Source organism: Lipophrys pholis (genome assembly GCF_963383615.2).
Source record: "Lipophrys pholis genome assembly, chromosome: 4".
NCBI lineage: Eukaryota > Metazoa > Chordata > Actinopteri > Blenniiformes > Blenniidae > Lipophrys > Lipophrys pholis.
The window spans coordinates 23,830,159-23,857,052 of record NC_137637.1 but is presented as its reverse complement, the minus strand read 5'-3'; the positions used below and the strand labels follow the sequence as shown (position 1 = coordinate 23,857,052).

The following is a 26,894-nucleotide window of genomic DNA, read 5'->3' as shown; positions in this document are numbered from 1 at the left end:
ATTCAATGTAGCAGAGCTATTTTATTTTAAAGACAAACTTAGATGAACATCACAAACACACAGAGGGCAGAGTGACGGGGGACTGACTGACACCGAGGTCTTTCAAAACGTGTTGCTGCTCAAATCTCTCTTGTAGACGGAGCTTCCAGTTCTGCAGGTTGGATTGCGTCTCTTCCTGCAGAGCAGCCGGGAGGCTGAAGGAATACAGGCGGCACCTGTGAGTGGCGGCGTCTGTCTGCCATGTCGCTGAGGCCGTGATCACCGTCAGGGGGGTCATGGACAGACAGTTCTCGAAACCCACCGTCTGATCAAACCAGTAGACGACCGGGTAACCTAACAAAAGTCCGAACACTGAGCACAGATTCCAGTCCTCGCTTTCCTCCCCAACGTAAAGAGGTTTTTCAGCCTCCTCGAGTTGTTGAAACTCCTCCAGAAGAACGAGCAACTTGTGTCCCACGCTCCTCAGCTCGCCTTTCTGCAGGTTCGCGATAGTGGGATTCTCCAGTGAGTGGCAGACGTCGACCACTGCGACGCTGCCGCCATGAAGCGCCCGCTGCATATTTGTTTTTACTGTCGCTGGATTAACAATAAAACTGTTCCCACTTAAGCTCATCACGACAAGAGACTTGGACGCCAGCTGGAGAGACTGCAAAGAGCTCAAATACTCCTGCAGCTGCTCCGCATTAGCACTGTTAATATCATACAGTAGAGTGGGCTTCAATCCTAAGTTAACAGCACAGACCTGAGCAGCCAAGTCCAGACTCTGAGTGGTGGAGAGAGACTTTCTACCGGCGCGCAGAAATCTACGAGCTGCAGCAACAAGCAGCTCCTGAGTGGACATGGCTGCAGAAATCACATCACATGGTACTCAAATGCTCCAATGTAAGCAGGCATATGTCAGATGTATATCTCTGAATAGGAACAAACGTTAAATAGCTAAATAAATCTGTGACTCAGAGGCAGGAAGTGAAATATTAAATTATTAGGGCATCATCTACACTGAAATTGAAAAGAAGTTTGGGTAAACAAAATGACTTGTTTCAAATGGGACTTGGGGGGGAAAAAAACTTCATTTATCTGTGTCCTTTCGTCCTTCTCTGTTGGTCCAAGACACCTGAAATAACAAAAGCATCGTGTCAGCAACATGAACAGTTCCAACATATTAACTTATAAGGCAATGCTTTATCGATCAAATATATAACCAGATTGGACACTCGGTAGAGCGCAGACCTTCGCCAACGCCACATTAGTTTGTGGAACCAAGTTAGCATTGCTACCATGGTAGCTCATATTGATGCCAACTGGGGAGGTCAGGTGGCAACATCATTGTGTGAAACACTGAGTAGGGAGCATCTCCATGGCAACAGACGCTGGTCTTTTATCTGCTCTATGGAGGTGCCTCTTTCATCCGCTTTGTAGGGGACATTTTTTTCCGCAGTTATTTGGGAATTATTCGGAAACGGTTAGCCAATAACGTCCCAAACTCTAATTGATTGGATGACGACAAGTCATCCCTGAAACATCTCCTGCAATTCGGTTGAGTACTTTGTGCGAAAAGGTGGTAAACGACATACAAACCAATAAATAAATAGATAAATACACACAGACTAAAACATAACCTTCCTGGCAAACGTTCATTGGTCACCTAACTTACATTGGCAAAGGTAATAAACGTACAGCAACATTTGGTCTCTGCATTAACCTATGAGTAGTGGACATCTACTATGCCGGGCCTTGCAGGTAGCCACAGTGCACAGCAGAAGGATTCACTCTGATCACAAGTTTACTCTAACCCCTAATTTGCATCATCATCCAAATTCACCTGTGTGTTTTAGCAGGATTTCCCTCCCTTTAAAGAATTCTATCTTAAGTACACAGCATCTCTTTCAAAATCTGATTTAAAAAAAATAGATGATCTCACCTGCATCCTGGTGTTTCCCCCCCATTATGTCACTGGTTGAGGAGACATCAGGTCAAAATCTGAGAGATTCCTTGCAACCCAAACGCCAGCTGCAAACAAACCTAAATTGACCAGAAGATTCCTAAAAGAAAAAAAAAAAAAAAAAGTAAAAAAAATGTGTCTGATCATATAAGATACAATCTTCTGCAGTTGTGTGAAGACTAGATCTCACACAACCGCAGAACACGATATGCTGTAGGACAGATGTTTTTGAAAATGCTCTAAACGTAGGAACATACAAACAGAGACCCACAACTTAAATGAAATACACATCTGTGCCGTAATGGACTTGTGCAGTCAAATATGTGATTTTGGACAAACCAGGTGTCCTGTGTATAGGTTTCGAGACTCAAAATACATTATGGACAGGTTTTTTGTTTGAATATTCGGTTTGGCCTCACTACTCTGAAAATCAATTAGTGAATAATATGAATATTCTCTCGAGATCATTATACAACAGTCCTCTCGACTTTAAAACTTTAACTTGCCTGAGCTGGGAATCCCTTCATTTCTAAAGGGCACTGATTATGAAAACATCCGCGTTTTGTTAGTTTGAGTTCAGATGTTTCTGCAGCGAAACGAGCGGTGGTCCATACAAGGACAAGCGCAGAATGCTAACAACTAGCGACCCTGGTGTTAGCCACAAGAACAACCCTCTACTTCAAACTATCTACACGGTCCCACCTCCTGAAGTCGTTCCTGTCTGTTGCGAAGCGGCAGGCTGAACTGATCCACTCCGCCACACTGGAGGAAGACCCCTTTTTTCCGTTTGCTCCGGTCATCTTCTCCAACGTGGTGCGACCGAGAGAGAAAAAAACGAGAGACACGGACGGACAGGGCCAGGGGGACGACTTTAGCTGTAACACCAAGTACGGTGCGGGACGAGGCTCAAACATAAGGCGAGCTCAGCCGAGCGCGAATTATTACATGTTCAAAGATGTCCGCGACCAGGTACCGCCGCTTTCTCAAGCTGTGTGAGGAATGGCCCCGGGACGAGATGAAGAAAGGCCGCGACCTGGGGACGTTCCTGCGGCAGAGGGTCGCCTCGGCGTTCCGCGAGGGAGAAAACACGCAGGTACGAGTTCCTCCAGCAGCAGCGAGCGAAGCTAAGAGGATAAACATGGTGATCTGAGGAGAGAGAGCCGCTGACGACCTTCACTGATTATTATGCACGAAAACCTGAACCGAGGTGCGATAATTAGATCTGTCTGAGGGCACTTTATATATCCATTTATTCATTGTTTAAAAGTGTGATTACATAAAGGAATCTAAGTAGGAGAGGCAGCATGTTCGTCACAATGTACACAGTGTTCCAGAACTGCGAGTGGTACACAAAGTAACTTTTACTCCAACTAATTAATGATTATTACTGACTTTAATAATTCGGTCACAGTGTTTTGTGTTTCAAAAGGAGTGAAATGGATACTTTTTGTAAAAATGTTGATCATAAGGAATATAGATTAATGATAAATGTCTGTTGTTCCAGTGTGCATAGTGGTTAAAAACAAAAAAGTAGAGGAGCAACAGTAAAATAATAATAATATTAATAATAATAATAAGCAGAAAGAACAGTCAGAGTTAACGTTAACCCACGTAACAGACTGCTTTTTAAAAAGAGATATAATGCTTTGGAACAGTGTTAGAAGTTATTGCTTGGCTCTCCATCCATCCATCCAGCCATCCACCCATCCATCCATCCACCCATCCATCTTCCACACCGTTTTATCCTGAGCAGAGTTGCAGGGTGCTGGAGTCGATGCCAGCTGACTATGGTTGAGGGTAGAATCCTCCATGCTCAGGTCGCCAGTCCATCACAGGCCAAACACAGAGAAACACGACAAACTCTACACACTCACATTCACACCTAGGAGCGATGTAAGGTCACCAATTAACCTCACATTCTTGTTTGTCGACTGTGGGAGGAAACCCACGCACACACGAGGAAAACATGCAAACGGCACACAGAAGTCCCTGGCTGGTATTTGAATCCATGACCTTCTTGCTGTGAGGCAAGAGCGCTGATCACCACGCCGTCACCAAACCATCCCAGTGCAAATTACTTTTGCGTTCATAAAAGAGAATAAAAATGCTTTTTCAAACATGCATTTGTGTGTTTTAGATGAGCCGATAAAATCAACGACAGCCAACAACATACTTTCTACTTTTTAATCTCCCAACAGATCGCAGACCCGGAGAAGTGTGACCAAATGTATGAAAGTTTGGCTCGTATCAACGGCAACATTTATAGACAAAGAGTAAGTTCACACTCCCACATCACTGCCCACCAGCAGCTCACACCTCGGCTGCTTGCAGGAGGTGGAAAAAACAAGACGTTGTCCGTTTCAGCTGGGGTTCAACGTAAAGTGTATCAATTAACGTATAACCTCGGTTACAGTTTATGATTAGAATAAAAGACATTCATTTAGTCCAAAGATCTTCTTTGTTTTCTGCTCCAGAGGCCTATTAAGACTGCAGAGAGTCGCATGGAAGCTTTAATACGAACTGTAAAGATTGTAAACATTAACTTTACCTCCAATGCCCTGGTTACCACAGGAAAACTGCATGTCTTGAGGGAAAACAGGAATAACTTTTTGCATTACAATAAGATCAGATTTTATTCATCTTTCCAGTGAGACATTTGAAAGAAGCCGAGCATGCCAAAAAATCCCCTTTTCCTTTTTTTCGTCCCACCCGAAACCCAAGTAGGTAACTGCAGCGACAGTTAAAGTGGACATGCGGCTTTGTTATTGTTTATTCATCAAAATATTCTTATTTGAAACTCGATCCTTGATGAGGTGTTTGATTTGAGTTCCTCCCTCTTTTTTTTCTTCTTCCATCATTCACCCTGTGTAAACGTCTCTGTACTTGTGTCAGTTTCCTCGCGTGAGGGACACGAGCTTCACGGGCGTCACTGTGGAGGAGTGTAAGCTTCTTCTGTCAGGTGAGGACTCGCATTATCGCTCGCATTCGCACCTCGTCACACTGTTTGGATTCTCAGAGAGAGAGAGGAAAAAAAAAAAAAAAAAACCCCGACTGAGACATTTGCTTCCACCCGACAGGGAGCATGCAGACCACGGACGACGATAAAAAGAGCTTGTGGAAAACGGTGATGGAGCGATTTTCCTCCAAAGCACCGGAAGATGCTCCAGAAAAACCTTCTGAAAAATAGCTTTCGCTCTTGTACGTTCATGTTGCATGTATAGAAATAAAGTTTATTGTTGCTACATTAGACTGTTGATTGTTCTAGTGGTTTGCTAAAGGCAAGTCTATTGTGTAAAGCTTTTTCCAAGACAAGTGCAATAATAATATTTTTTTCTTAGTAATTTATAAACAGTTTTTACAGCAGACAATTTAAAAAGGTGTGCCGTGTGGTTCCCTGGACCAGGTGAAGATGGTGGGTGGGAGGTGGATACTGTTAAAAAGCCGTAATACATGTTGGAGCTTTCCTTCTGGTCACTATCAACAGAGCTCACAAGTCATAAAACATTTCCACTTTAAATATATTGTGAGTATTATTGTCACTCCAGTGTCGTTGCTCTTTTTATTCTTATTTCAATATTAACTCTGATATCTGTACCTTGCTGCTGTAAAACTGCAAAAAGAAAAAAAAAGTATGTTTTATACGACTGCAGCAACACAACTTTGCAAAATGTATTGGGTGAGTGGACGATTATAAAAGTTACTTTAATTTTAAGAGGTTTTTTTTTTCCGTAATTAAAGTAATGAGAACTTCAACTTTCTGACAGTTTGAAAAATAAATGTAAATAAGGACATTTTCATTCGTTTGTTTTTTTTATTGTATATAGAATCCAACAGGTGAATGCAGCAGATGAAGTTTATTTTCATTAGAAATTCGAACTCGCATTATCATGAAACAAAAGTGGAAAAACTCAAAACACACAAATATCCATCACAAGAAAATCACCATTACTCTCATTTGACGTTTGAGGCCCTGTTGATGTTAACAGTTAATGAAGCCAAGCAACGGAACAAGTGCAAGAAAGCAGATGATGATTTACATGGTCTCCTTTAAAACAACAGACACGTCCTCTACTCCTCCTTCGCCGTCTCGTCGTTGTCTCTCCATATGCGGTAGTTGAGGGTGGTGGCGAGGCACAGCCAGGCCAGGTAAGGCGCCATGAGCAGAGTGGCCGTCTGGCTGATGGAGTACCAGGACACCATGGTGGCGCCCACCGTCCCGGTCAGAAGGATAATCTCACAAAAGGCCTGAGAAAGAGAGCGGGTCCAAAATATTCAGCCGTCACATCCACCACGCCTCATTCTTCTGTGTCACACCTAAACAATCCCTCCCGACCTACCCATTTCAACTTGTGCGCGCCGAAGAAAATAGGAGTCCAAGCCCAGTTCAGCGCCAGCTGCGTGCCATAAAGTCCCAGTGGGACCAGGGCGTCCTCGGTGAAGCCTCCCAGCTCCTTCCACACCAGGTAGGAGCCGTACCTGTTCGCAAAAGTTAAACATAAGCTCGCGCAGACAAAGAGGGAGTTTTTCCATGAGCTGCGGGGGCCCCGCCTCCCGATTGCCGGTTCTTACCCCATGCCCGTGTACAGACACGTCCACACCACGGGGAACGCTGCATTCGGTGGGCGCCACCATGGTTTCTGGAGGGTCGGGTACCAGGTCTTCACCTCCTTGCGCGTGATGTAGCCACCGTAAAGCCCGCCGAGGTGCGGCAGGGCAGTCATCCCGATCATAGGCAGCCACATGTTCTGATGCAGGACAGACGTTTCACTTTCAGTAACATTGGGGGATCAACGTTGATCGGCTTGGTTGCGTACGAACACAAAGGATTTAGGGTTACTCTGTCCTTCGGTGTAGAGATCAATGATGTGTGCTGCTGTAATGCTCTTCCACCAAAAAAACAAGAATCCTACAATCAGAATTATTTTAAAAACCAATAATTTACTCCACACAAGTATAAAAACTATGTACCACCTCAGTGTAACACAGGCTGAATAACACAACTGTCTTGTTTTTTAAGAATCATACGTAAACCAGTCCTTAAAATGAGTATATGATGGGAATCAATTCATTAAAAAAGAGTCTAGAAGGAAGAAGAACATCAGCCAATATCATATCTTAATACATTATACTCCCTAAATATTTGCAACCACTTCGAAGAAACTGCAGCACAGAAATGCCAAAAATATTCAGTGCGTCACTTCGCTATGACAGAGTTTGGCTCCAGCAACTCCCCAAAGACAGCTGTTTGAATTCTGAAGCAATAACATTCGCTTTGCTTGGCGAATGGTTCAAACAAAAACAACAAAAACAAAAAAAAAGATCTGGGTACAGAGAAGTACCACTAATTTGGACAAAAACAAGTCAGTCTGACTACAGCCACAGGCCCAATCACTAGACTGACGCAGGGGAAACACTGCAAACCACCAACATAATAATTAGGATGCGAAGAAGCTCTTTGAAGTAAAGGGTCCGGGCTGCAAATCATGCCTATATCGTCCTGTATCGTCCCGGTCTGCGATTTTTCGCTTGTCTTTCTCTTCGTCTGAACGGTGTGGCAGTGATATAGATTAAGTTAAGCGGGTCAACCGATACCAGCTTATCACAAACAACGCAGCCACCTATTAGCTTAGCGTTGTGCGACCTATTCCTCCCGTTGCTTCTTTGAGCGACTCAACACGCCACCTTGTGACGCTAACTTGTATTACAAGAGTTCTTCAAACTTGCTGGCTTCGGTTGGAAAACACACGCACACCGCAAAATTTACTTTTAGACAATGTGGCCGTCTTGTTTTGTATCTGGGTTTGTACCCAGAACACTTGCTTGTTAGCTGATGAATACATGTAACAGTATATTTTAATTTTGAAATGGACACGTGCTGAAACAGCCACTAAAATACAGATCATTTTGTGTTGCTTAACCGATGATCAATGCCGATATTTAAAAAAATATATATATCGATCACTAACAAGTATATTATCAATCGCTTTAGTGCCGTGAAGTTGCTGATACAGATTCAAAAGACATTTCGAGCTCCAAAAACCAGCGGCAGGCAGAAATGTGTCCAACAAGCGCAACAGCGAAACATAGTAAACACCACTGACTGCTTCATTCAACAGCAATTAAACTTGTATTAACACCTCCAGGAAATACGACATATTCAAGATAAAGTGTCGTTTCCATTCACAGCAGCATTGTTAGGGAATATTTACAGTATGAACAGCATAAATCACCATAAATCGCGATCCGTGTCAGTTTTGTAATCACAAATTTGCGTTCTCGGGGTTATTTGCGTCACCGTTGCTGCAGACGGTTGTGAAGGAAGGGAGCTGCGCGTGTCCTCGGTTGAACTACTCACCAGTCCGCTGTCAGCCGCCCCGCGCTGCACCGACACTCTTTAAACGTTGTAAAAAAAAAAAGAAAAAAAAAAGATCTGGTGCGTTTCAGTGACTCTCTGACATGCTGCTGTCCCGTGATATACCGTGATACTGGCGGGCAGGGCCGCCTTATCTCACCGGTCACTCCTCAGACACTCCCAGGGCTGCACGCGAGACGACGTGACGTAGCGGCAGCAGCGCGGGGAGCGACGATTGATTGGTCCTCGGGTTCAAACTACGGAGCGGAACGCGAGTGTTTACGCTCAAATAAAACGTGTTTTATGAGCCGACTGGGGGGGTCCAAAGGTCCTCACACGGCGAGGAGGACTCTCTTACTGCTCGCACGGCGGTGCGCGCGAGTATTTCCTCGTTGCTTACAAAACACTCGCATGCAGACGTGAGGACGCAAAGAGCACATAAGCGTCAAGATAGTTCCGCCCCTCGCCCGCTTGCTCCGTCTGTCACAACTGAACCCACAGGTATGCCTGCGGCTCGAAGGACGAGAAAAACCCGTTAAAACTCCGTCGAAAGCTACAATGAAGCTCACCAAACACGACATGAGGATTGAATCTGCAGCCTTACAACAACAAGGCTTTCTCAGATGCGTGAAAATATTATTGTGGGAGTCTGATGGGGCCACAGGCATGGTGGGAATTCGATAAAAAATAACAATACGTGAAGTGAGGGAAGAAAACTATTAAACTAAAACAAACAAATGTGTCTCCACTCAAAGCTTTAATCAAAATAAATATAAGAAAAGTAAATGATGAAACAGAGCAGCTTTGATCAATGTGAACTGGTGGTGTAGTTGCAGACTCAGTGACAAGGTCGTAAGGTCATGGGTTCAAGCCTGGGTCGGGCTGTAATGTGCAGTTTGCATGTTCTCCCTCTGTGAGTGTGTGTGTCTGTCTCACTGTGGTTGCCCTGTGATGGACTGGCGATGTGTTCATGGTGCACCCTGCCTTTGGCTTCAGCCCCCTGGGGCCACAAGATGTCTATAGCTTTTACTTTTCAAAGTGACAGCCTCTAACAAAGTCACCTGTTAACAAAAGTCCCCTGTTGACAATGAATCAGCCGCGCAGTGTTCATTAGTGAACATTACACTTACTGTATGTTTGGGAGTATTCACATACTAGACATAAATAATGAAAGTACATTACATTTGCCTTAATGATATTAGAGTATTTGTATGTTGTGACTTCCACTCACCACAAGTGTTGAAAAATACACATTTCCACTAATTGACAAAGTTACTATGAATAGAGAAGCTACTGTGAACTGAGACCATATAATGACCCCAAATGGATCCAAAGCTATCACAGAGAGGCTAAAAAACAAAATGATATGGAACATTATGAAAAATACACAGCCAACCACTAAAAAGAAACACAACACTCCCATTAGACACAAGATCCCATAAATGAATAAATACAACGGTGACTACAAATAGGCACAAAATAATCACCTATAAATATAAAATTACAAAAATAGACAACAAACTATTATAATAACAATTAGAACAAACTGACACAAGTGGCAAATTATCAAAACAGATTGTGAATCAACAGATTCAAGACAAACTGATCACAATGACAAACCTGCACAACTCAAAAAAGAACATTTCAGATTGTTCTTCTCGACACAGCATCTTTAGTTTAGTCATAGTTTTAAAAATGTCTGATGCGAAAAGCTTGTTGAGTATTAAAGAAGAATACTCTTTTTCTTTTCTTTTTTTAATGATATTTTGTTGATTTATTTTCATGTTTGGAGTTGTCGTCTTGATAAATACTTTAACTTAGACTGAACTTCAGCTGCTCGACAGACACCCTGACATTATAACAATAGGATACCTTTATAAAAATTTTTTTAAAATAATCTCCATAAAAGCAACCTGTTTTGGCACAAACATCAAGGACAACACAAATCATGATGATCCCACTGCTTTAATTCAAAATTGAGTTTTCTGATTGTGTGATGTGGATGGGTGGATATCTTAAGTATTTGACATGGCCAATCAAAGACTACCCCTAACCCTGTATGGTTCACATCAGCACATCGTTCTTGTTGAAAGCCCGTTCAAAGTTTGAGAGTTTCCCACAGGCCAGAGTACCTCCAGCTGTGGCTCAGGTCTCATTTCAATCGTTATGCCTTCCTCTAATTAGACTTTTTATTGGCCGTCTGAGACAAGGACTTTTCTCATCACTTCCAAAGAAGAAATCTTTTGAGGGTAAAACTCTCATGACATTATTACACATTTATTATTTGTATTACTAAATGTGTACTGAGTGAATTGTAGATTAATAGAAATATGCCTAAAAAGAACATTAGTGTAACAACAGTTGCCAGCTGTAAAGCCTTAGCACAGGGGTGGGTAACTATTTTCCCAAAGCCAGGGCTTCATGAAATATTAACATAACTATTGAAGGCCAAGACATAAATTTACTCGAGTTTTGCCCAGTAAGAATCATCTCTTGATAAAAAAGCAGGGTTTGTTTTGGTTTTTTTAACATGATTTTGCTGCTGTTGCTCCTGCGTCACCTTCTCTCAGAGTCTTTCTTTGTCTGGAAATCGCAATTACATTTTTTTTTTTTATATATAAATTTTGTATTCAGTAAGTAAGTAAGGTGCTAGACCAGACTAATAATATAGTAATGGCCAATAACGTATTTTTTCTTGACTATTTTAGATGTAATACAGTCGAGCAGAGTTAAAGGGCCACATGCCTTTTAATGCCCAGATCTTTTTTTTAACAGATACTTTAAATTGACCGACTAAAAGTGGCCAGTTTTTTTTATTGCCTAAAGCAACAGTTGTTTACAGCATCATCTCGTCAAGTGGCCCAGATTAGATTAGATAATCTCAGCTGCTGTGAGAGCTGGCCGGGCTCCAGGTGCTTTAGAACCGCGTGAGAGGCTCATCCTGGTCTAAACTAGCCTGGGTTTATGAATCCCAAAACGTGCTCTATGTTGGGGATGCTGTGCGGGTCGGTGGGTCCCGTTGGGTTTCCTCCTCGCCCCTCCCCTCTGTCCTCCAGGCAGACACACCTTTCCTCCGCGGTCCTCCAGCTTCTCTTACCTTCTTGTCGCTGCTCTCAGCCTCGTTGTCTGGCTGTGAACTCTCACCCCAGCTGCTTGGGAAATGTCATACAGGCAGAGGCCCGTGCTGCAGTAGGGGGGGCGTAATAGGAGGAGAGAGAGAGAGAGACAGACAGAGAGACAGACAGACAGAGAGAGACAGAGAGGGACAGAAAACAAAACATTTTTTTTCTTTTCTTTTCTTATTTTGTGTGTGTGTGTGTGTGTGTGTGGGGGGGGGGGGAACTGCTCTCACCGCATCTTTTATTCGCGTCTGTGTCGTGCAAGTGCCACATCTCCCGCTACCAGCCGCAGCAGCCGCGAGCCCAGAGCGCACCGCAGACTCAATGCCTGCTTCGCATTAGGGCTTATATTAGAGAGAGGGAGAGAGAGACAGAGAGATAGAAAGCGCGAGAGAGAGAGAGAGAGAGAGAAATCCGTGCCAGACATGTGAGTAACAAAACCATCGCTGTCGATCTGCACTTTTTCCTGGTTGACTGCCGTGTGCTCGGGCTGTTGTGTCCTGCCAGCGAGCAGAGAGAGAGAGAGAGAGAGAGAGAGAGAGAAAGAGAGAGAGAGAGAGAGAGAGAGAGGGATGCTCGTTGAGCCGCGGCGTTGCGCGTCTTGGTGTCGGTGTTCTGCTTGTGGCGCTTTGCATGGCTCTGGTCTCTGCACATTGATGGAGCAGATGAAGCTTCGCTGTCGGCTTGGAGGATTCTTTTTATTTTGATTTCATTGGGGGGGGGGGGGGGGGGGGGGGGCTCTGCGTCGGGCTTAGCTTGTTGAGGGAAAAGCTGTCATTATTGTTATTTTTTTTTTCTTTGTCATGTGTAAACAGCTAAGAGGGAGGGGAAAGCCCATGCGTGCACAGCAACTGTATGAGGAGTGTGTGCGTGCGTGTGCGTGCGTGTGCGTGTGTGCGCGTGTGTGCGCGTGTGTGTGTATTGTTGCCTCACTCTTGTCGCCGTGTGGATAGAGGAGTCCAGCAGCCTGCTATCTCCAGTCAGATATGGAGGCCCAGGTTAGAGCTCACATAATGCGGCGCTGTGGATGTGTGTGTGTGTGTGTGTGTGTGTGTGTGTGTGTGTGTGTGTGTGTGTGTGTGTGTGTGTGTGCAGCAACAAATAAGAAACCTGCAGATATTGACCCCCCCCCCCCCCCCCCACACACACACACACAAGCGATATTTTCGCACAGATTCACCAGATTTTTTTTTTTTTTAATTTTAGATGATTTTTATTTTCTGTGTGTTTGTTTGTGATGCTCACGAGGAGTCTTGGAATACAACTCACCTGCTTCTCAGGTTTAGCTCCATTGAGCGTCTCATGTGCTTCCAAATGTGCTCATACAAGTCACAGTGCAGAAGTAGAATTAACAAAGCAATTCAAATGGTAAAAAAAAAAAAAGATGGAATAAAAGTCAAAAGGAAACCGATTGAAATACATTTATTGTTAATTTTCTAAAGAGACTGGTGCCGACAACAAGAAGCCATATCTCACAGTAATCATGTCCACTGGCATGTACGTTCATGTGAAGAAATTGAGACACCCAGCAAGAGCCTTTGTGTTGTTGTTGTTTTTGTTTGCATATTTAGACATATGGATATTTAATATCAATACAGGGGAAATTGAGTAATATAAATAAACAATTTAAACTGAAGAAAATACTTTTTAAAACACTTAAAATGTGAATAATACAAAATGCACGTTCAGGTGAGGAATAGATTGAGACGGCCCCACATTTAGTCCCACCTAAAATGGCTAAAATCTCACACTGTTGTATTACATCAGGTGTACATGACTAGAACATGGTAACTCTTATTTAAACCTTAGAAATGTAGTTTACTGTGCTCCTGGCTGTTGAAGTGAGTGTGAACACCATGGCGAGATCCAAAGAGCTGCCCGAGGTCATCAGAAAGAAGATTGTAGCAGCGTATGAGTCTGCTAAAGGATTAAAAAAGATCTCCAAAACCATTTGAAATCAGCCATTGCACTGTCCAGAAAATGGTCTCGAAGTGGAGGACATTGAAAACAACTGCCAACATGCCCAGGTCCGGCTGTCCAAGCGAGTTCGCCCCGTTCAACCATGAACACAAGATGCTAAAAGAAATCTCCAAAACTCTAAAATGTCATTTCAGCCACAGGGGGGTTATACTTGCTACTGGTGGGTAGGGTGTCTCAACTTTTTCCTCAGTTAGAATCCGTATTTTTGTTGATATCGTTTGTTTTAAGAGTAAAACAAGGTTAATTTTCGTTGTTTACTTGCAATTAAATCCCTTTCTTTTCCAGAGCTGAATATAAACAAGATTAGACATCAATACGTGAAGATTTCTTGATAAAGAATTAAACATTTCGTGGGGGTGTCCTAATTTTTTCGCATGACTGTATGTGCCATTTTCTTTTTCCAAATGGGTGTTTGACCATATTAACTACTAAGAACAAACTCGACCCTTCACTTGTTATTACTTGTACTTATCAGAACGTGTCGTTGTTATGTGTTAATAAATGTTTTCAGTCTTAAATTCTCAATTATTCTTATTTTTATTTCGGATGCCCAAGTCTGTTGTCCTAAGTACTTTTTTGTTGAGAGGTTGTTTCATGTGAAAATGATAATACAATAAGAGAAAGGACGGTTGATTTGGAATGTTTGTGTTCATGGTCTTTGTTGTCAGAAAGGTGACAAGTGAGTGACGCTGAGAGGAAAGATGACATGCAACAGGTCACACAGCCATTAACCAGGAAGCCTTCATTTATATGTTTTATCTGGCTACAGGTTGAATTTTTAATGTGCTTAAAGCTCCCTGAACTTCCTTGATTTCAGGGGGAGGAACATAAATCTTCGCTTGAGGATGTCAGTCCAGCAAACTAACTGGGTTTTGACGCCGATGCCCAGTAGAAGATCCTGGGATTGAGAAGCAAATCCCTTTACACTGATGGCCTGGACTGAGTAAGATGATTGTGACTATTTGAGCACGAATGTTCATTAGAATTTAGTCCATTTTGGGGACACCTTTTACTTAATGTCCGGATGATTATTGGTTGATTGCATGCCTTCATCCAGGTTTCCGCTGGCCTGCTGAAGCTATGGGGAGCTGTTGGAGCTGTCTGTACAGAGACCCCATCCGAGACAACCATCTAACCAAGTTTAAGGTCAGTAAACCCAAATGTTCATGTGCACGTTATGTTGCAGCTCCAGGAAAAACAGAGCTAGTGAAAGGACACACACACACACACACACACACACACACACACACACACACACACACACACACACACACACACACACACACACACACACACACACACACACACACACACACACACACACACACACACACACACACACACACACACAAGCTTGCATAACTTCTACCTGCAAGTGTCACTGCTGAAAATTATTGGTGCAAAAAATAAATAAAGACCTCAACAAAACTCCACCACAACAATTTTGCGCCTACCAAATAAACATCTTCAGGTCGGTCTTTTGTGTTTCTGCAGGATTCATTTATTTTTGAATTGTGTTCATTTTTGTCATTCTTAAAACGTATATTCCAGACTCTTTTGTCACGACGGGAAGGTGCAGCAAATATTTTACTTTGCTGACCTGTTTCGGCTGCCTCTGCAACCTTCCTCGGACTCTCCTACGACACCAATGTGCCGTTATATTGTAATTGAAACATAATCCACACAGAAATACACTGTTTTCTCTCCCTGCCGTGTCTTTTTGTCCTCAGGTCACGAATGTGGACGATGAGGGCAATGAGTTGGGCTCTGGTATCATGGAGCTCACTCAGACTGAGCTCATCCTTCACACGCGCAAGAGAGACGCCATCCGGTGGCCGTACCTTTGCCTGCGCCGCTACGGCTACGACTCCAACCTGTTCTCTTTTGAGAGCGGCCGCCGCTGTCAAACTGGACAGGGTACTGTATCTGAAACATTTTCTGTCATTCGATTTCTCTCCGTTAGGTTCACTGTGACTGTGGCAGGTTAAGAGCAGAGTTGGTGTGGTTGCTCGAAACCCCACTTTTCATTACCCACGTTGTTATCTGGATTCTCTATTGCAAGAGAAATATATGGTTAATTCTTATTTTGGCATAAAGCCCTTAAATGGTTACATTTTGCCTTTTTTTTTTCCCTTTTAAATTGAGCGTCAGCTCTTTGCTTCTTTCTCAGATTTAATGAATTCCACCATATGATGTGTTATCAGCTTGTATGAATCATAAATAACAGTGTGGCAAGCTTTCGCCTGCTCTCTAACCTTGCTGTCACCCTGCTGGTGTGATTAGGGATCTTTGCGTTCAAGTGTTCCCGGGCGGAGGAGATCTTCAATCTGCTCCAGGAGCTGATGCAGTGCAATAGCATCAACGTGGTGGAGGAGTCGATGATGATGAGTCGCAGCGGCCACACACCAGAGATGGAAATGTCTCGCACACCGCAGACTCCCAACAGTGAGTCACGCGCACACACACACACACACACGGTTAGAGGAGTCTGGTTAATGAAATTAATGGTAGAATTCACATGCAGCATCACAGCAAAAAAAAAAAAAACAATTTCTACATTTGTAAGTTAAAATAAGATACAGGTCGGAGTGAGTTAGAGAGGCTAAGGTATCTTTACACCACATGGTTTATTGTCGCTTCAGCACTTCAGCCTTGGGCATCCGCTTGAGATAGCCGGTTTGAGCTGAGGAACACAATCAACTGTTAAACGGCTACTAGATATTTGTCTGATATCGGATGGCACAATGACAGAGTCATTACAATAAGCAGTGATGTGGTGCAGGTTCATATTTATTAATCCCAGTTAAATCTTGTTTAATTTAATAAGATCATCGACGCTTTCTCTCGAGATCGTCTACTTTCACCCCCCAAAATCTTTACAACGTTTTCTTTTAAATTACCATGACGAAATCAAATTTAACTTGGGTAGCTATAAATATATGATTACTTCATACTCATCTGTGGTTTTACAGGCATTGGATGAGAAATTAGTTTATTCCATTATTTACTGGCCTGACGTAACAATGAATGGCTGCAGGTGGAGCACTTAGCTGCTGAAAACACAAGACGGTTCCCTCAGAAGTTTGAGTATATAATATCCAAAGATGCAGTAAAGTACATGTTTGGTTTGGATTCATCACAAAGTCAAACGTAAAATCTGTTGTGCAGTGTTTTGTTGCTCAGCAACTGGTAGATGTGTAAACAAGCAACAGTTTTACAAGTTCGCCCCATGGACTTCCAAGATAAACTTGATTCTACTGCCATCTAGTGGTGAAAAAGGTCTGTTACAGCAGGCTGCAAGAACAAAGTGGGTGAGACGTCAACACTGTAGCACTGATCTCATTGTAGTTAACATGGAGCACATGTATTATAAAATAGATGTTCATCCATCATCTGTACTGCTTTGTCCAATTCTGACCCGCAGGGGACTGTAGCTAATCCCAGCTAACAACCAACAAAGGACTTCACAGGTCAAATACAGTGACAGAAAATCACATCCTCACAGTTACATTTATAGGCAATGTAGAGTGTCCAGTTAAGTTCAAAAACATGTTTTTGAGGTGTGGGATTAAACTGGAGGACTTGCAGAAGACCCACACATGCACAGGGAGAGCATACAATCTCCAAACAGTGAAGCCAGGTTTGCAATCGAACCCACATCATTTTTTTCTAAGAGATGACAGTGCCAATCACTACAGTGCTCGGGGAGGATTTCTGTGTACAAAAATGTTTTTTTTCTAATACTTGTTGATTCAATGCTTGTGATTGTCTCTGTGTTGACCTCTGATGGACTTTTCAGGGTGTACGCTGCGTTTTGTATAGCCTGGCCCGAGCACCCTAACCTGGATCTGGTTATTGAAAGTTGATAGTTGTCTTGGTGGTGGTCTTTTTTTTTTATTTTTACTTCATTAAGTCCATAATGTAAAAAAAAATTAAATAAACACAGCTTCTGATTTTACGAGTCTATTATTTGCATAATTTGAAAACAAATCCATTTCTATCTGCTCAGTACACTTTTCAAAGATGCCAATCTAATGTGTCATTGTCATATCCACGTTTGTAGCCCCAGCATTTCCAGTCCAGGCTTTTCCCAACGGATACCCTGGTTATCCAATCAGAGGGGAATCTTCACAACCGTCTCTTGCTGATGATCATGGACATAGCCTCATGGGTTTGGAGGACCAGGTAAGACCTGTCAACGTGCTTCACAGTTATGCCTGTTGGTACAAGGCCACACTTTGAACCTCTTTGTTCTCCCCGTTACAGACCCACACCTATGTGAATACTGTGAGCATGGAGGGGGATCTCTCCATGCGTCATTGTATGCACTCTCTACCTGAGGTCCGGCCCAGCGCTTTCCCTGAAACAACACGAGGATCCATGCCTGTCGGGGGCCAAGGAAACCCACAGTCCAACCTGCGGTGTTGTCCCCTCGAAGAGCATAAGGATCCTCAAGTGTTCTTGCAGCCATCCTCACAAGAAGTCAAATTTATGCTGGGCCCCACGCCGGCGCAACGCCATCTGCTGGAAAGAGAGAGGGAGAGGCACGGGAACAATCCTCACAACCTTCAGCTAGTAGAGGGCGCAGCAGGCTCAGAGACGGAAGGAGACGAGCCCTCCATGCCTCTGTGCAACTCTCACTCCTATCATCATTTCCATCACCACACGCATCGGCACCCAGGCCTCGAGCACCCCGACGGTTGCCAGAGTGGTGAGCTCACCTACGAGAACATCAATGGCCTCCGGAATGCACGGAAGCAGCGCTTGAGTCCCAGCAGTGTGTCACAGTCTGTGGGTTCCAGCAGCAGCAGCAGCACCGGGGACAGTCACTCCCACTCACTCCTGCACTCGCACGGCCACGGCCCGTCATCGCTGCCGCCGCAGGGCTACGCCTGTGAGAGGGGGATGGCTGGTGGTCATCGTCGGACAGCTTTGCTGAACTACGAGAACCTGCCCTCGCTGCCTCCAGTGTGGGAGTACAGCGCCCTGCAGCGGGATGACGAGCAGGAAGAGGACGACGACGATCAGGACGAGGAGGAGTATGAAGAAGAGGAGGAAGACTTTGATGATGATTATGAGTTCTCTGAGGGTCCTGGGACACCTAATGGGTACCATCAGGATGCTCGGGGCATCCACAGAGACGCCCTGCAGAACTATGTCAACACAGAGCAGGTCCAGCCTCCCCGGCTCCGACACCCCTGCCCGCCACATCCTCGGCAGTGTCAGCCAGACAGAGGGGGGCGAATATTTAGCTTTGATTTCCGCAGGCGATCGAGGTCAGGGGTCGGGGGCTGTGAGCACGGCCACATGCCTCCATCGCGGCAGCTGAATTACATCCAGGTGGACCTGGAGGGAGAACCTCCCTGCCAAGGCCTCAGCAGCGGGGGTGCCCAGACCCAGCCACAGCACCAGCGCCTACCACCCAAAAAATGTGGTCCGCAGGCACCCCGGCGCAGCGAATGCTACGCAATCATCGACCTGAAGAAGACCGCTGCCATGTCCATCCTACAGAAAGCTCTGCCCAGGGATGATGGAACTTCCAGAAAGACTCGCCACAACAGCACAGACCTGCCTCTGTAAACGGTGTTCGAACTGAAGAGGAACAATGAAGACAGATGAAGGCTTATCCACATCTTAGCACACTGGACCCTTCACTGTCATCCATCCATTCAACTGTCGGGCTGACTAATACAGTACAGGTACCTAATTAGATACTTACTGAAACCTATCTGTGCATATGAAAGGGAAGGAGAAATCTCCGAGGAGTATTTGCCATTTTATTCTGTATTATTTATAAAATATTTGGTGTGAATCCCTTTTGGGAAATTGTCCGTTGTTTGCTGGAAATATGGGAACATATAAGCCTAAAGTCTCATATTTATATACATATACACATGTGACTTTAGGCTTAGCCATGATTAAGCAGGGAGCAGTTTTCAGTGGACGCAACCATTGCCATACTGTATTAATATATTTTAAAATCCCTCTTCACTCACAAATAATATTGATGCCATCATTTATTTACATCCATGATTGCAATTTATTTTCTGTTTTATTTGACTACTACAGTAGAGTGGGAGAGTTAATGGTTCCTCCAAGATACTGGCCAATCGTCATACCTCATCAAAGCACTTCAGTCTAATGTTGTGGCGAGTAGAAGAGACCATTATTTGTTACTGTATGCCTATATAGCATTTTGCACACAATCCTATGGAATTGTATTTTGTCATATTTTAGGAATCGTTTCGTCCAATCCGAGCTGTAAAATGGATTCTAACAACCACAAGAGATTGTGAAATATACGAGATATAGTAAACTGAATGATGGTAAAAGTAGCACACGTGGATTAAATGAGCTTTGGCTCCCTCCTGTCAACATGCAGCATAAAAAAAAAAAAGAAAAGAAAAGAAAAGAAGTAGCATATCATATTTGATCACCCCTCCTGCGTATCATCCCTGAGCTGTGGGCTGGGAAAGGACGGCGGTTCATGCTTGTCACGTTGCACTTTTGACCCCGGACCTCTGAAGTGTTCCTCCCCTCACCTCTGAAACCACAGCTTGTGTCCTTTTTACCAAAAAAACAAGGGGCCAAATATTTCATGGACATTCTGAGTCAGCGATGTGGGTTTGGGTTTCATTCGTTCTTCATGGAGACATCGATAACCTCAAATAGTGGCATTAAGCTATAACCTCACGCAAAATGTGCTGAGTCTATCATTTTGTCCGTCATCAGGTGTGAATGGTCTGCTTAAAGGGTAATCAAGTATGTTACAGTCTGAGGCTACTTATCAACGCTATTTATTTATTTATGTCATTTTTATTTATTCTTTCTTTCAAAAAAAGATTTTTAATCAATTTGTTTTCCATGTGATGACCAGCGTTTTGTAGTCCAGTTGGTGATATGGAGACCAAAGTTTCACCTCAAATTATCACTGGACACTTGTGTGTATTACTGTTATAACTGTGCTTACGTGTGTGTGAGTGTGTGTGTGTATATATGTATGACTGTATTTATATTTTAAGTGCCAAAACTTAATTGCAAACTGTATGATGAATAAAATCAAATGTGCCATTAGAGTTTGTAGTAAACTATAGGACAGAAAGGCATAAGGTGATAACAGTCGGGGATCAGAATAAAAAAAAAGAAAGAAAGAAAGTGAATCCCGCTTTTTAAAGTTAATACAAACTAAATTAATTTAAAAAAACAAAACAAACAAAAAAAACAAACAAACCACACATTCCACCTCATCCACATCGACAGCCATTATGGGAGGGAGATTATGTATGAATGGTAATCTTGTAGTCTGACTGATCACTGTCGGGTTGGTTTTATGCTGCTACATGTAAATACTAAGAGTAGCCCATGTACGCTACCGATACTCGTCAAAATGAGAAACGATGTGATGTCAGATCTTTTACCATCCTGTTAATAGAAGTAGCATTGTTGTGTTCCGCCCGAGATTATTTCCGAGCAACAAAAATGTCACATGCCATTTCGAAATATGTTTCATTTTGGCCCAAAGAAAAAAACAAAAGTTTGTTTTGTTTGTTTGGTGTTCTGGTTGTCTGGTTGGAAGAGTGACGGAAGCACAGGCCCACCGATGCCGTCATTGTTTTCTTGGCGTTTTCAACTGAATGAGGAAGGCCCGACGTTCTAGATTAGCACGCTTACAGGCCTTCAGATGCAGATGTGTTGTGGCATTTAGCTGAAGTTGATCTTTTTTTACTTTTTTTTTTTTTTTTTTTATCTTTATCCCCAATTCTTTTTCTCATAGGAAGCATTCAGGAGATAAATACAAGACACGAATGCTAATTTTCAACTTCTGACGAGGAGGGGTTTATGTTCACCGTAGTCGGTCAGAATTAGCATTGTAGCCAAATTTGCCCCTTTTAGAAATTGGTCTATATATTCATGAGGATATTTTTTTTCTAATCAAAAACATATCTTAAGAATATGAAGTAAAATGATGAATGTTGAGTTAAATGAGTTTACACACGTAAACGACAGATTAGTGCTTAAAAGCAAAGCCTACACTTTTACAATCACTTATTTCTTGGCAATGGTTTTAACACTACTTGAGTCCCTGATGGTCCAGTACTACTGTGATATGAAATGTATTTATTCAATTCAACACAGTTAATATATTGTTTATGATAAATCTGAAATAATTATGTCATCAAATCAGTTACCCCCCCCCCCCCCCCCCCCCCCCCCCCACCACCACCACCACCACCACCACACACACACACACACCCATTTGAAAGGTTAAACTATTCAGTGCATTCTTCTGTGTCCACAGAACAGTAGCAAGTCCTCACATTTGAGTAACCAAATGGCTGTTTATATTTTCCATAAAGAAACGACTGATGATTTTCTCAGTTGTGAAAGTGGATAACTAAATAGTAGAGGTTTTTTTGATATATATATATATATGTATATATACATATATATATACATAGATTTATTTATATTTACTGATTTTGCCAGATTTTTCAGACAGCAGCTAAAAAAAATGGATTATCACAGATTTTTTCAGTTCTTATGTAAATGAAGAATTATCATTTCACATAAATTATTGAGTAATTCCTTTCAGGGGTGTGCAGATTAGAGATACACGTTTTTTTTTTTTCCTGAGCGAAATCGACAGAAGGTCGTTCTTGAATGACTTGTTTTCTCTGAACGTGTCCAAAAGCAAAGTGAACTTGAAAGACTAAGATTCTCAGTAAAGCAGGTATTTGACCATCATCTTAGTCATTTTGACCTAAAAGTAATGATGTGTGTTACTTCAGCAATTCAAATGTTCAGTGCAGGAACTTCACAATATCCCAAATCAGAAGTTTCAGAAAATGTGTATTTGTTTGATTGATTTCAATTTCAATTTTTTTTTTTTTTAATTTTAAAAGTGTCCCCCCCCCCCCCCCCATAAAAGGTCAACTTGAAGCTAACATTTTTGACTTTTTTTTTTGCAAAGATATTGTCATGACACATTGGAGGGATGTTTACATTTTTGCAATAATAGGTGAATTATTTGTTTTGTCGATTTCAATCGGACCAATATGTGAAGTGTGAAAATTTAAATAGTAGTCTATAGAGCTGTGGGCTTAATGTATTTAATCACCTGTTCTTCTGTGAATCCGCAGTCTTTATTATTATTATTTCAGGTACAATGTTTACTTTTCAACCTTCATAGAGAGGATTTACACTATGAAAGTATGAAAAAAAAAAAAAAAAAAACGTTTTAAAAAAAAAAAGATGCCTGTTTTCTTGATTGTCAGATTACTCACATTAACAGTGCCATAACAGTAGGTGACCATTGCCACTACTTGCATTGAAATTTTACTGTATTACATTTTTCAAAGCAGTGGCAATGTATCATACAGGAATCAGCAAGTGGTTCATCTGATTTCTCAGAATATTGTTACATGTGATTTTATGGTCATTTTGAAAAAAAAAAGAAAAAAAGAAATCCATGTTGAAATGTGTTAACTATCTTTGTTCAAATACAGTAACGTCATCTCCACCCAGAGCAGAGTTATTACAGCACCATCATCACCAACTACTCCTGTGTTTACTGATTAATATTCAAAATAAATGAATACATGAACGGATTGTTTTAGTTATTCTTCTGAAGACCACACAGCTTCAAAACACCCATGTGAACCTTCACCTGTGTCGAAATGAAGTGCAGGTCCCATCTCATAACTCTCTGTGATGCGTCCACGTTGATGCTATCTCCAGCTACACCTTTCAGCACATCCAGTGTTGATGCCTGAGGTGTCGTTCACACGGGGCAGCGGATTGGCTCGCAGGCGCGATTGGTTCTGCTGGCAAGAACTCACATGTCACTAAACGGAATTTATTGGAGGCGGTATTTGAAGGATGGCTTCTCTGCAGACATCTCTTGTTGTGCCTTTCATATCGGAGCCAAACAGACATTCTCTCTGATGCTGCTGATTGTGTGCAAAATATTAAGCGTGTTGACAATGTTAAGGCTGATGTTTCTGAAAGATAGTTTTGCTTCAATGATTTCACTCCTTGGGGCTCATTTCAAGTGGAATTTGTGCTCTCATTTGAAAAATTCTAATATTTGCCTATCAGCGTTTTTGGTTTTTTTTGTTGGGAAAAACAAGCTGAGACTGATATCAATTTCACATTTGCCATTAACTTTTAACATGCAGCCGGTCGGCTTAGCATTGCATAAAGACTGGAAAACAACCCTTTAAATGTCCAACAATAAATGCCCCGTGCTTGAGTCAGTACACATTTCTTGCTTCTGTGAAGTTTGAGGCTTGACCGAAATAATAGCAAGAGTGCACAGGGCACACACCAAAACAAAAGAAATCTTTTTTTCTTCTTCTTTTTCTGCAACTGAGAGGAGTGTCTTTCACAAGGGAGAAATGTCAAAAGTGTTATCTCAAGGTATAGAAGGAGTGTAACATGCTCTTTCAAATGTTTTTTTTTTCTTGATAAAACTTGGAAACCAAAAGTTTATGATAAGAGCCATATAGTACAACAGTGATAGTGAGAGTTACCATCGTTTTTTGTTTTTTTTTAGCCTTACTTGGAATACACCAGGGTCAACGTGGAGTGGCGCTACGCCGTGTTTGGACCTCTGAACACGACTAATAATGTTTGGTGATCAATGTTGGCCTTGAAAAATATGCTTACAGCACTCACTAAAGTAGACAATAGCAAAAGGTGAAGTCTGCCGCAGGTTAAACGGGCTGCAATATCTTTTCTGACTGGTGACAAAGTTTTCCCCTTGGGCCCTGTGGGTGTTGATGTCGTGACAGACCATTTATAACTTGTATGTTAAACCTGTGTAAATTTAAACACGTCTTAAAAGGACAAGTTGTTATTCAAGTGGTTTGTTTGATAAAGGTTTCAGAATTACCCGCACAAATAGAAAATCACCACAGCCAGGAAACGTTTCCATTGTTTTTGAACTGATTGAGAAAACAAACCCCTGCATGCTTTGAAACGCAAATGAATCACCTTTATTTTGGCAGACAGCGCAACGTCTGAATAGACTGGAGTAACAGGATGAAAGCTGCAGCTTTGATTTCACCACAAACCTAGGAAAGTGTCATCTATTTATCAGACTTTCAACGAAAAATGTTTCTTGACACGTGGCATTTTTTTTTCTTCAATATTCTGGAAATGAAGGTGCCATAATGAGAAGAATCTACCTTTTGAAAAATGAGCGCAGCAGTGATCATGTGGATCAAGTGTGGATCATGACCGTGTGTGTGTGTGTGTGTGTGTGTGTGTGTGTGTGTGTGTGTGTGTGTGTGTGTGTGTGTGTGTGTGTGTGTGTGTGTGTGTGTGTGTGTGTGTGTGTGTGTACTTTTTTCACTACGATTGACCACTAAAATTAACCTCATCATATGACTGCTATGCGTTATCAGTCATTTTGTGTACATGGTCATTAATGTGGGAAATAAAAACCAAACAATTCATGATGACGCAGATTAAGAGGAATAAGTGAGAATTGTGGTAAAAGTAAAAATCCAAATACGGATGCAGCACAACTTCCGGTTTTGATTTGTCTCCCATTTGTTCAAATTTTTCCAAAATTGGGCCTCTGGATTACACTTCGACTTTCTGTCTACTATAATTCTTTCTTGCTTTTTTCTTTTTCAAAAGTACTAATTTAGATTTATTTCCCCGTTGTCTGACACTAGTGTGCATTCACCACTAGGGGGTGATGTACGCTAATGGATCCTCTCTGTGGCACGCTTGAGTCTGTGTACAAGTTACTTAGACTTTGTGACTATTACACGAAATAATGATTAGAATGAGTGCCAAAAATATGGATGAGCATGACAAAATGTGGGACTTTGAAGGAGCTACGGCCTGCAGGAACTCTGTGCCTCACCCAACGAGGATGCAGTGACTTTACTTGTATACCTGGAGGTTTTATCATGGTTAATATTTTATTTGCTAAAAGCTAGATGCTTCTTTATATGTTTTTTTGTCTTAGTTTGAGAAGGTTTTGTAGATACCTGTTGTATGTTTCTGTGTAAATAGGTATCCAGCGATGGTTTTATCACTCAATCATTAGATGCGACTTGAGCAGATTTACTTCCTTTGGATTGTTGAACTAATTAACAAAACAAAGAAAAACCAAGCATTCGGGTTCATTTCTTTTCACCCAGACAAATATATTATCTTAACTTCTCTGCATACAGAAAACTCATAAACTGTGGGTTTGTCCAAAATTCTGACCTTTAAATAAAGCAATAAAAAAAAAAAAAAAAAAAACTTTCCATTGTACTCTAATAAGTAAATTTTGCAGTTTGTAAAATTTTAGTTAACCTCTAAACTAGATTAGAGTTGCGGTGTGGAATCATATTCGCTCGGCTCAGAGTTTTCATTTCTTTGGTTCATCCATGTATATAGCTGATGTGGCAGTAAATTGGGTTGATCAGGTCAATAAATACTTGCTTTTCACATAGACGGCACCATTTTCTACAAGCCAAGAGTTTCACACATCGTTAGCTGGCTTGATCCATCATCTTGTGGGCAAAACCTATTGTAAGAATATACAGGTATGGGCAAGTTAGAAAACTGCTGACTTTGGTTTGTATACCCACTGGACATCACAAAAGTGGAGTCGGGATGTTTTATCTTGTTAATAGAGGTTGTATTGATGTACATATATCTTAAATAGTACATATTGTACCTTTGAGACAAACCTGAAGTCTCAAAATAATCTATAAATGTGCTTGAACAAAGTTGTGTTGCGTTGAGGAACGTGGCCGTCCTCTGTGCTTTTAATCAACAATACAGCAATTACAAGATCATTTTGAATTATTCATACATTATTTCGTTTAAAAACAAAATCACCAGAAACAACAGCTCCAACCATCATTCTAAGTGAAAAAGGTCTTTATTTTTGTTTCACAAAGATCAAGATGAGTCATGTATACTCAGCTTTTTGCGAGCGTTGAACCTTTTTGAGCTGTGTTCACTGCGGGAGGTGAGAAGCTTTGCTTGCTCAGGCCAGTTTGTTATTGTCTTAGGAAACAAACCGGGCAGATGAGAAACTGCTCTGTTTTAAAGTTTGAGGAGCACAATTCTCAAAACCTTTGGGTGGATGATCCTTCATCCTCCCATCCAGCAGCTGAGAAACACTACGCTGCTTCAGGGATGTGTGTAATCTGAAGAGGGGGGGGGGGGGGGGGGGGGGGGCTTACTGTGGGAATACCACTCACACAAAGTACACGGAGTTGTCTGCAGCTCAGCAAACCGCTCATGATATGTTAGTGATCACCTGATGTATATATTCACCTTCTCTATTGCGTCCCCCATGTACTGAAGTGTGAGCCTGTGTGTGAACAATTTTAATAACGCCATGTCAGAGACCCCTGCTAACGCCAAAAAACAAAGTGGGAGTATTCGTTGCATTAAATAGTTTTGTCGTGTGAGCTTTTCTTTTATAGTTACTGTGTTAAAAAAGGACGAGGCCCCATAAATCAAGCTTGAATGTTTTCAGTCT

General features: G+C 42.1%; 5 protein-coding genes across 7 annotated transcripts; 2 read left to right on the top strand and 3 right to left on the bottom strand.

Moving 5' to 3' along the window:
- Positions 1–3: 3 nt before the first annotated feature.
- On the bottom strand, positions 4–2,813 carry tomm6 (translocase of outer mitochondrial membrane 6 homolog (yeast)). Its single transcript, XM_080462571.1, has 3 exons — positions 2,645–2,813; positions 1,922–2,042; positions 4–1,114 (listed from the first exon to the last, which is right to left on the bottom strand). The coding sequence occupies exons 1-2, from the start codon at positions 2,740–2,742 to the stop codon at positions 1,946–1,948; spliced, it is 195 nt and encodes a 64-aa protein (XP_080318697.1). The 5' UTR covers positions 2,743–2,813; the 3' UTR covers positions 4–1,114; positions 1,922–1,945.
- On the bottom strand, positions 50–841 carry cUnh1orf74 (chromosome Un C1orf74 homolog; the record flags this gene model as incomplete). The annotated part of the gene is made up of 1 exon (XM_080462557.1): positions 50–841. One exon carries the CDS (start codon positions 839–841, stop codon positions 50–52), a length of 792 nt encoding a protein of 263 aa, XP_080318683.1.
- Positions 2,814–2,843: 30 nt separating the features above from the next.
- Positions 2,844–5,738, top strand: uqcc2 (ubiquinol-cytochrome c reductase complex assembly factor 2). Its single transcript, XM_080462569.1, has 4 exons — positions 2,844–3,035; positions 4,141–4,215; positions 4,835–4,901; positions 5,020–5,738. Exons 1-4 carry the CDS (start codon positions 2,898–2,900, stop codon positions 5,127–5,129), a joined length of 390 nt encoding a protein of 129 aa, XP_080318695.1. The 5' UTR covers positions 2,844–2,897; the 3' UTR covers positions 5,130–5,738.
- Positions 5,739–5,758: 20 nt separating this feature from the next.
- tspo (translocator protein) lies at positions 5,759–11,410 on the bottom strand. 3 transcript variants are annotated; one of them, XM_080462567.1, is made up of 4 exons: positions 11,392–11,410; positions 6,512–6,687; positions 6,280–6,418; positions 5,759–6,187 (listed from the first exon to the last, which is right to left on the bottom strand). In XM_080462567.1, exons 2-4 carry the CDS (start codon positions 6,682–6,684, stop codon positions 6,011–6,013), a joined length of 489 nt encoding a protein of 162 aa, XP_080318693.1. In that variant the 5' UTR covers positions 6,685–6,687; positions 11,392–11,410; the 3' UTR covers positions 5,759–6,010. The 3 variants fall into 3 exon arrangements, with proteins under 3 accessions (XP_080318693.1, XP_080318694.1, XP_080318692.1); XM_080462568.1 differs by lacking the exon at positions 11,392–11,410 and adding an exon at positions 8,298–8,715; XM_080462566.1 differs by lacking the exon at positions 11,392–11,410 and adding an exon at positions 8,173–8,309.
- Positions 11,411–11,490: 80 nt separating this feature from the next.
- Positions 11,491–19,778, top strand: frs3 (fibroblast growth factor receptor substrate 3). The gene is made up of 7 exons (XM_080462542.1): positions 11,491–11,840; positions 14,211–14,336; positions 14,451–14,539; positions 15,124–15,310; positions 15,677–15,838; positions 17,457–17,578; positions 17,660–19,778. Exons 3-7 carry the CDS (start codon positions 14,474–14,476, stop codon positions 18,971–18,973), a joined length of 1,851 nt encoding a protein of 616 aa, XP_080318668.1. The 5' UTR covers positions 11,491–11,840; positions 14,211–14,336; positions 14,451–14,473; the 3' UTR covers positions 18,974–19,778.
- Positions 19,779–26,894: the final 7,116 nt, after the last annotated feature.

Coding starts and splice junctions, on each gene's coding strand:
- tomm6 (XM_080462571.1), bottom strand. CDS start 2,742: ATGACCGGAGCAAACGGAAAAAAGGGGTCTTCCTCCAGTGTGGCGGAG. Junction 2,043..2,644: donor GACAGGAACGACTTCAGGAG/GTGGGACCGTGT, acceptor TTTTTCTTTTAG/GAATCTTCTGGTCAATTTAG.
- uqcc2 (XM_080462569.1), top strand. CDS start 2,898: ATGTCCGCGACCAGGTACCGCCGCTTTCTCAAGCTGTGTGAGGAATGG. Junction 3,036..4,140: donor GCGAGGGAGAAAACACGCAG/GTACGAGTTCCT, acceptor ATCTCCCAACAG/ATCGCAGACCCGGAGAAGTG. Junction 4,216..4,834: donor GCAACATTTATAGACAAAGA/GTAAGTTCACAC, acceptor TACTTGTGTCAG/TTTCCTCGCGTGAGGGACAC.
- tspo (XM_080462566.1), bottom strand. Junction 6,419..6,511: donor TGTCTGTACACGGGCATGGG/GTAAGAACCGGC, acceptor TTTTGCGAACAG/GTACGGCTCCTACCTGGTGT. Junction 6,188..6,279: donor GCGCGCACAAGTTGAAATGG/GTAGGTCGGGAG, acceptor TCTCTTTCTCAG/GCCTTTTGTGAGATTATCCT.
- frs3 (XM_080462542.1), top strand. CDS start 14,474: ATGGGGAGCTGTTGGAGCTGTCTGTACAGAGACCCCATCCGAGACAAC. Junction 15,311..15,676: donor CCGCTGTCAAACTGGACAGG/GTACTGTATCTG, acceptor TGGTGTGATTAG/GGATCTTTGCGTTCAAGTGT. Junction 15,839..17,456: donor CACACCGCAGACTCCCAACA/GTGAGTCACGCG, acceptor CCACGTTTGTAG/CCCCAGCATTTCCAGTCCAG.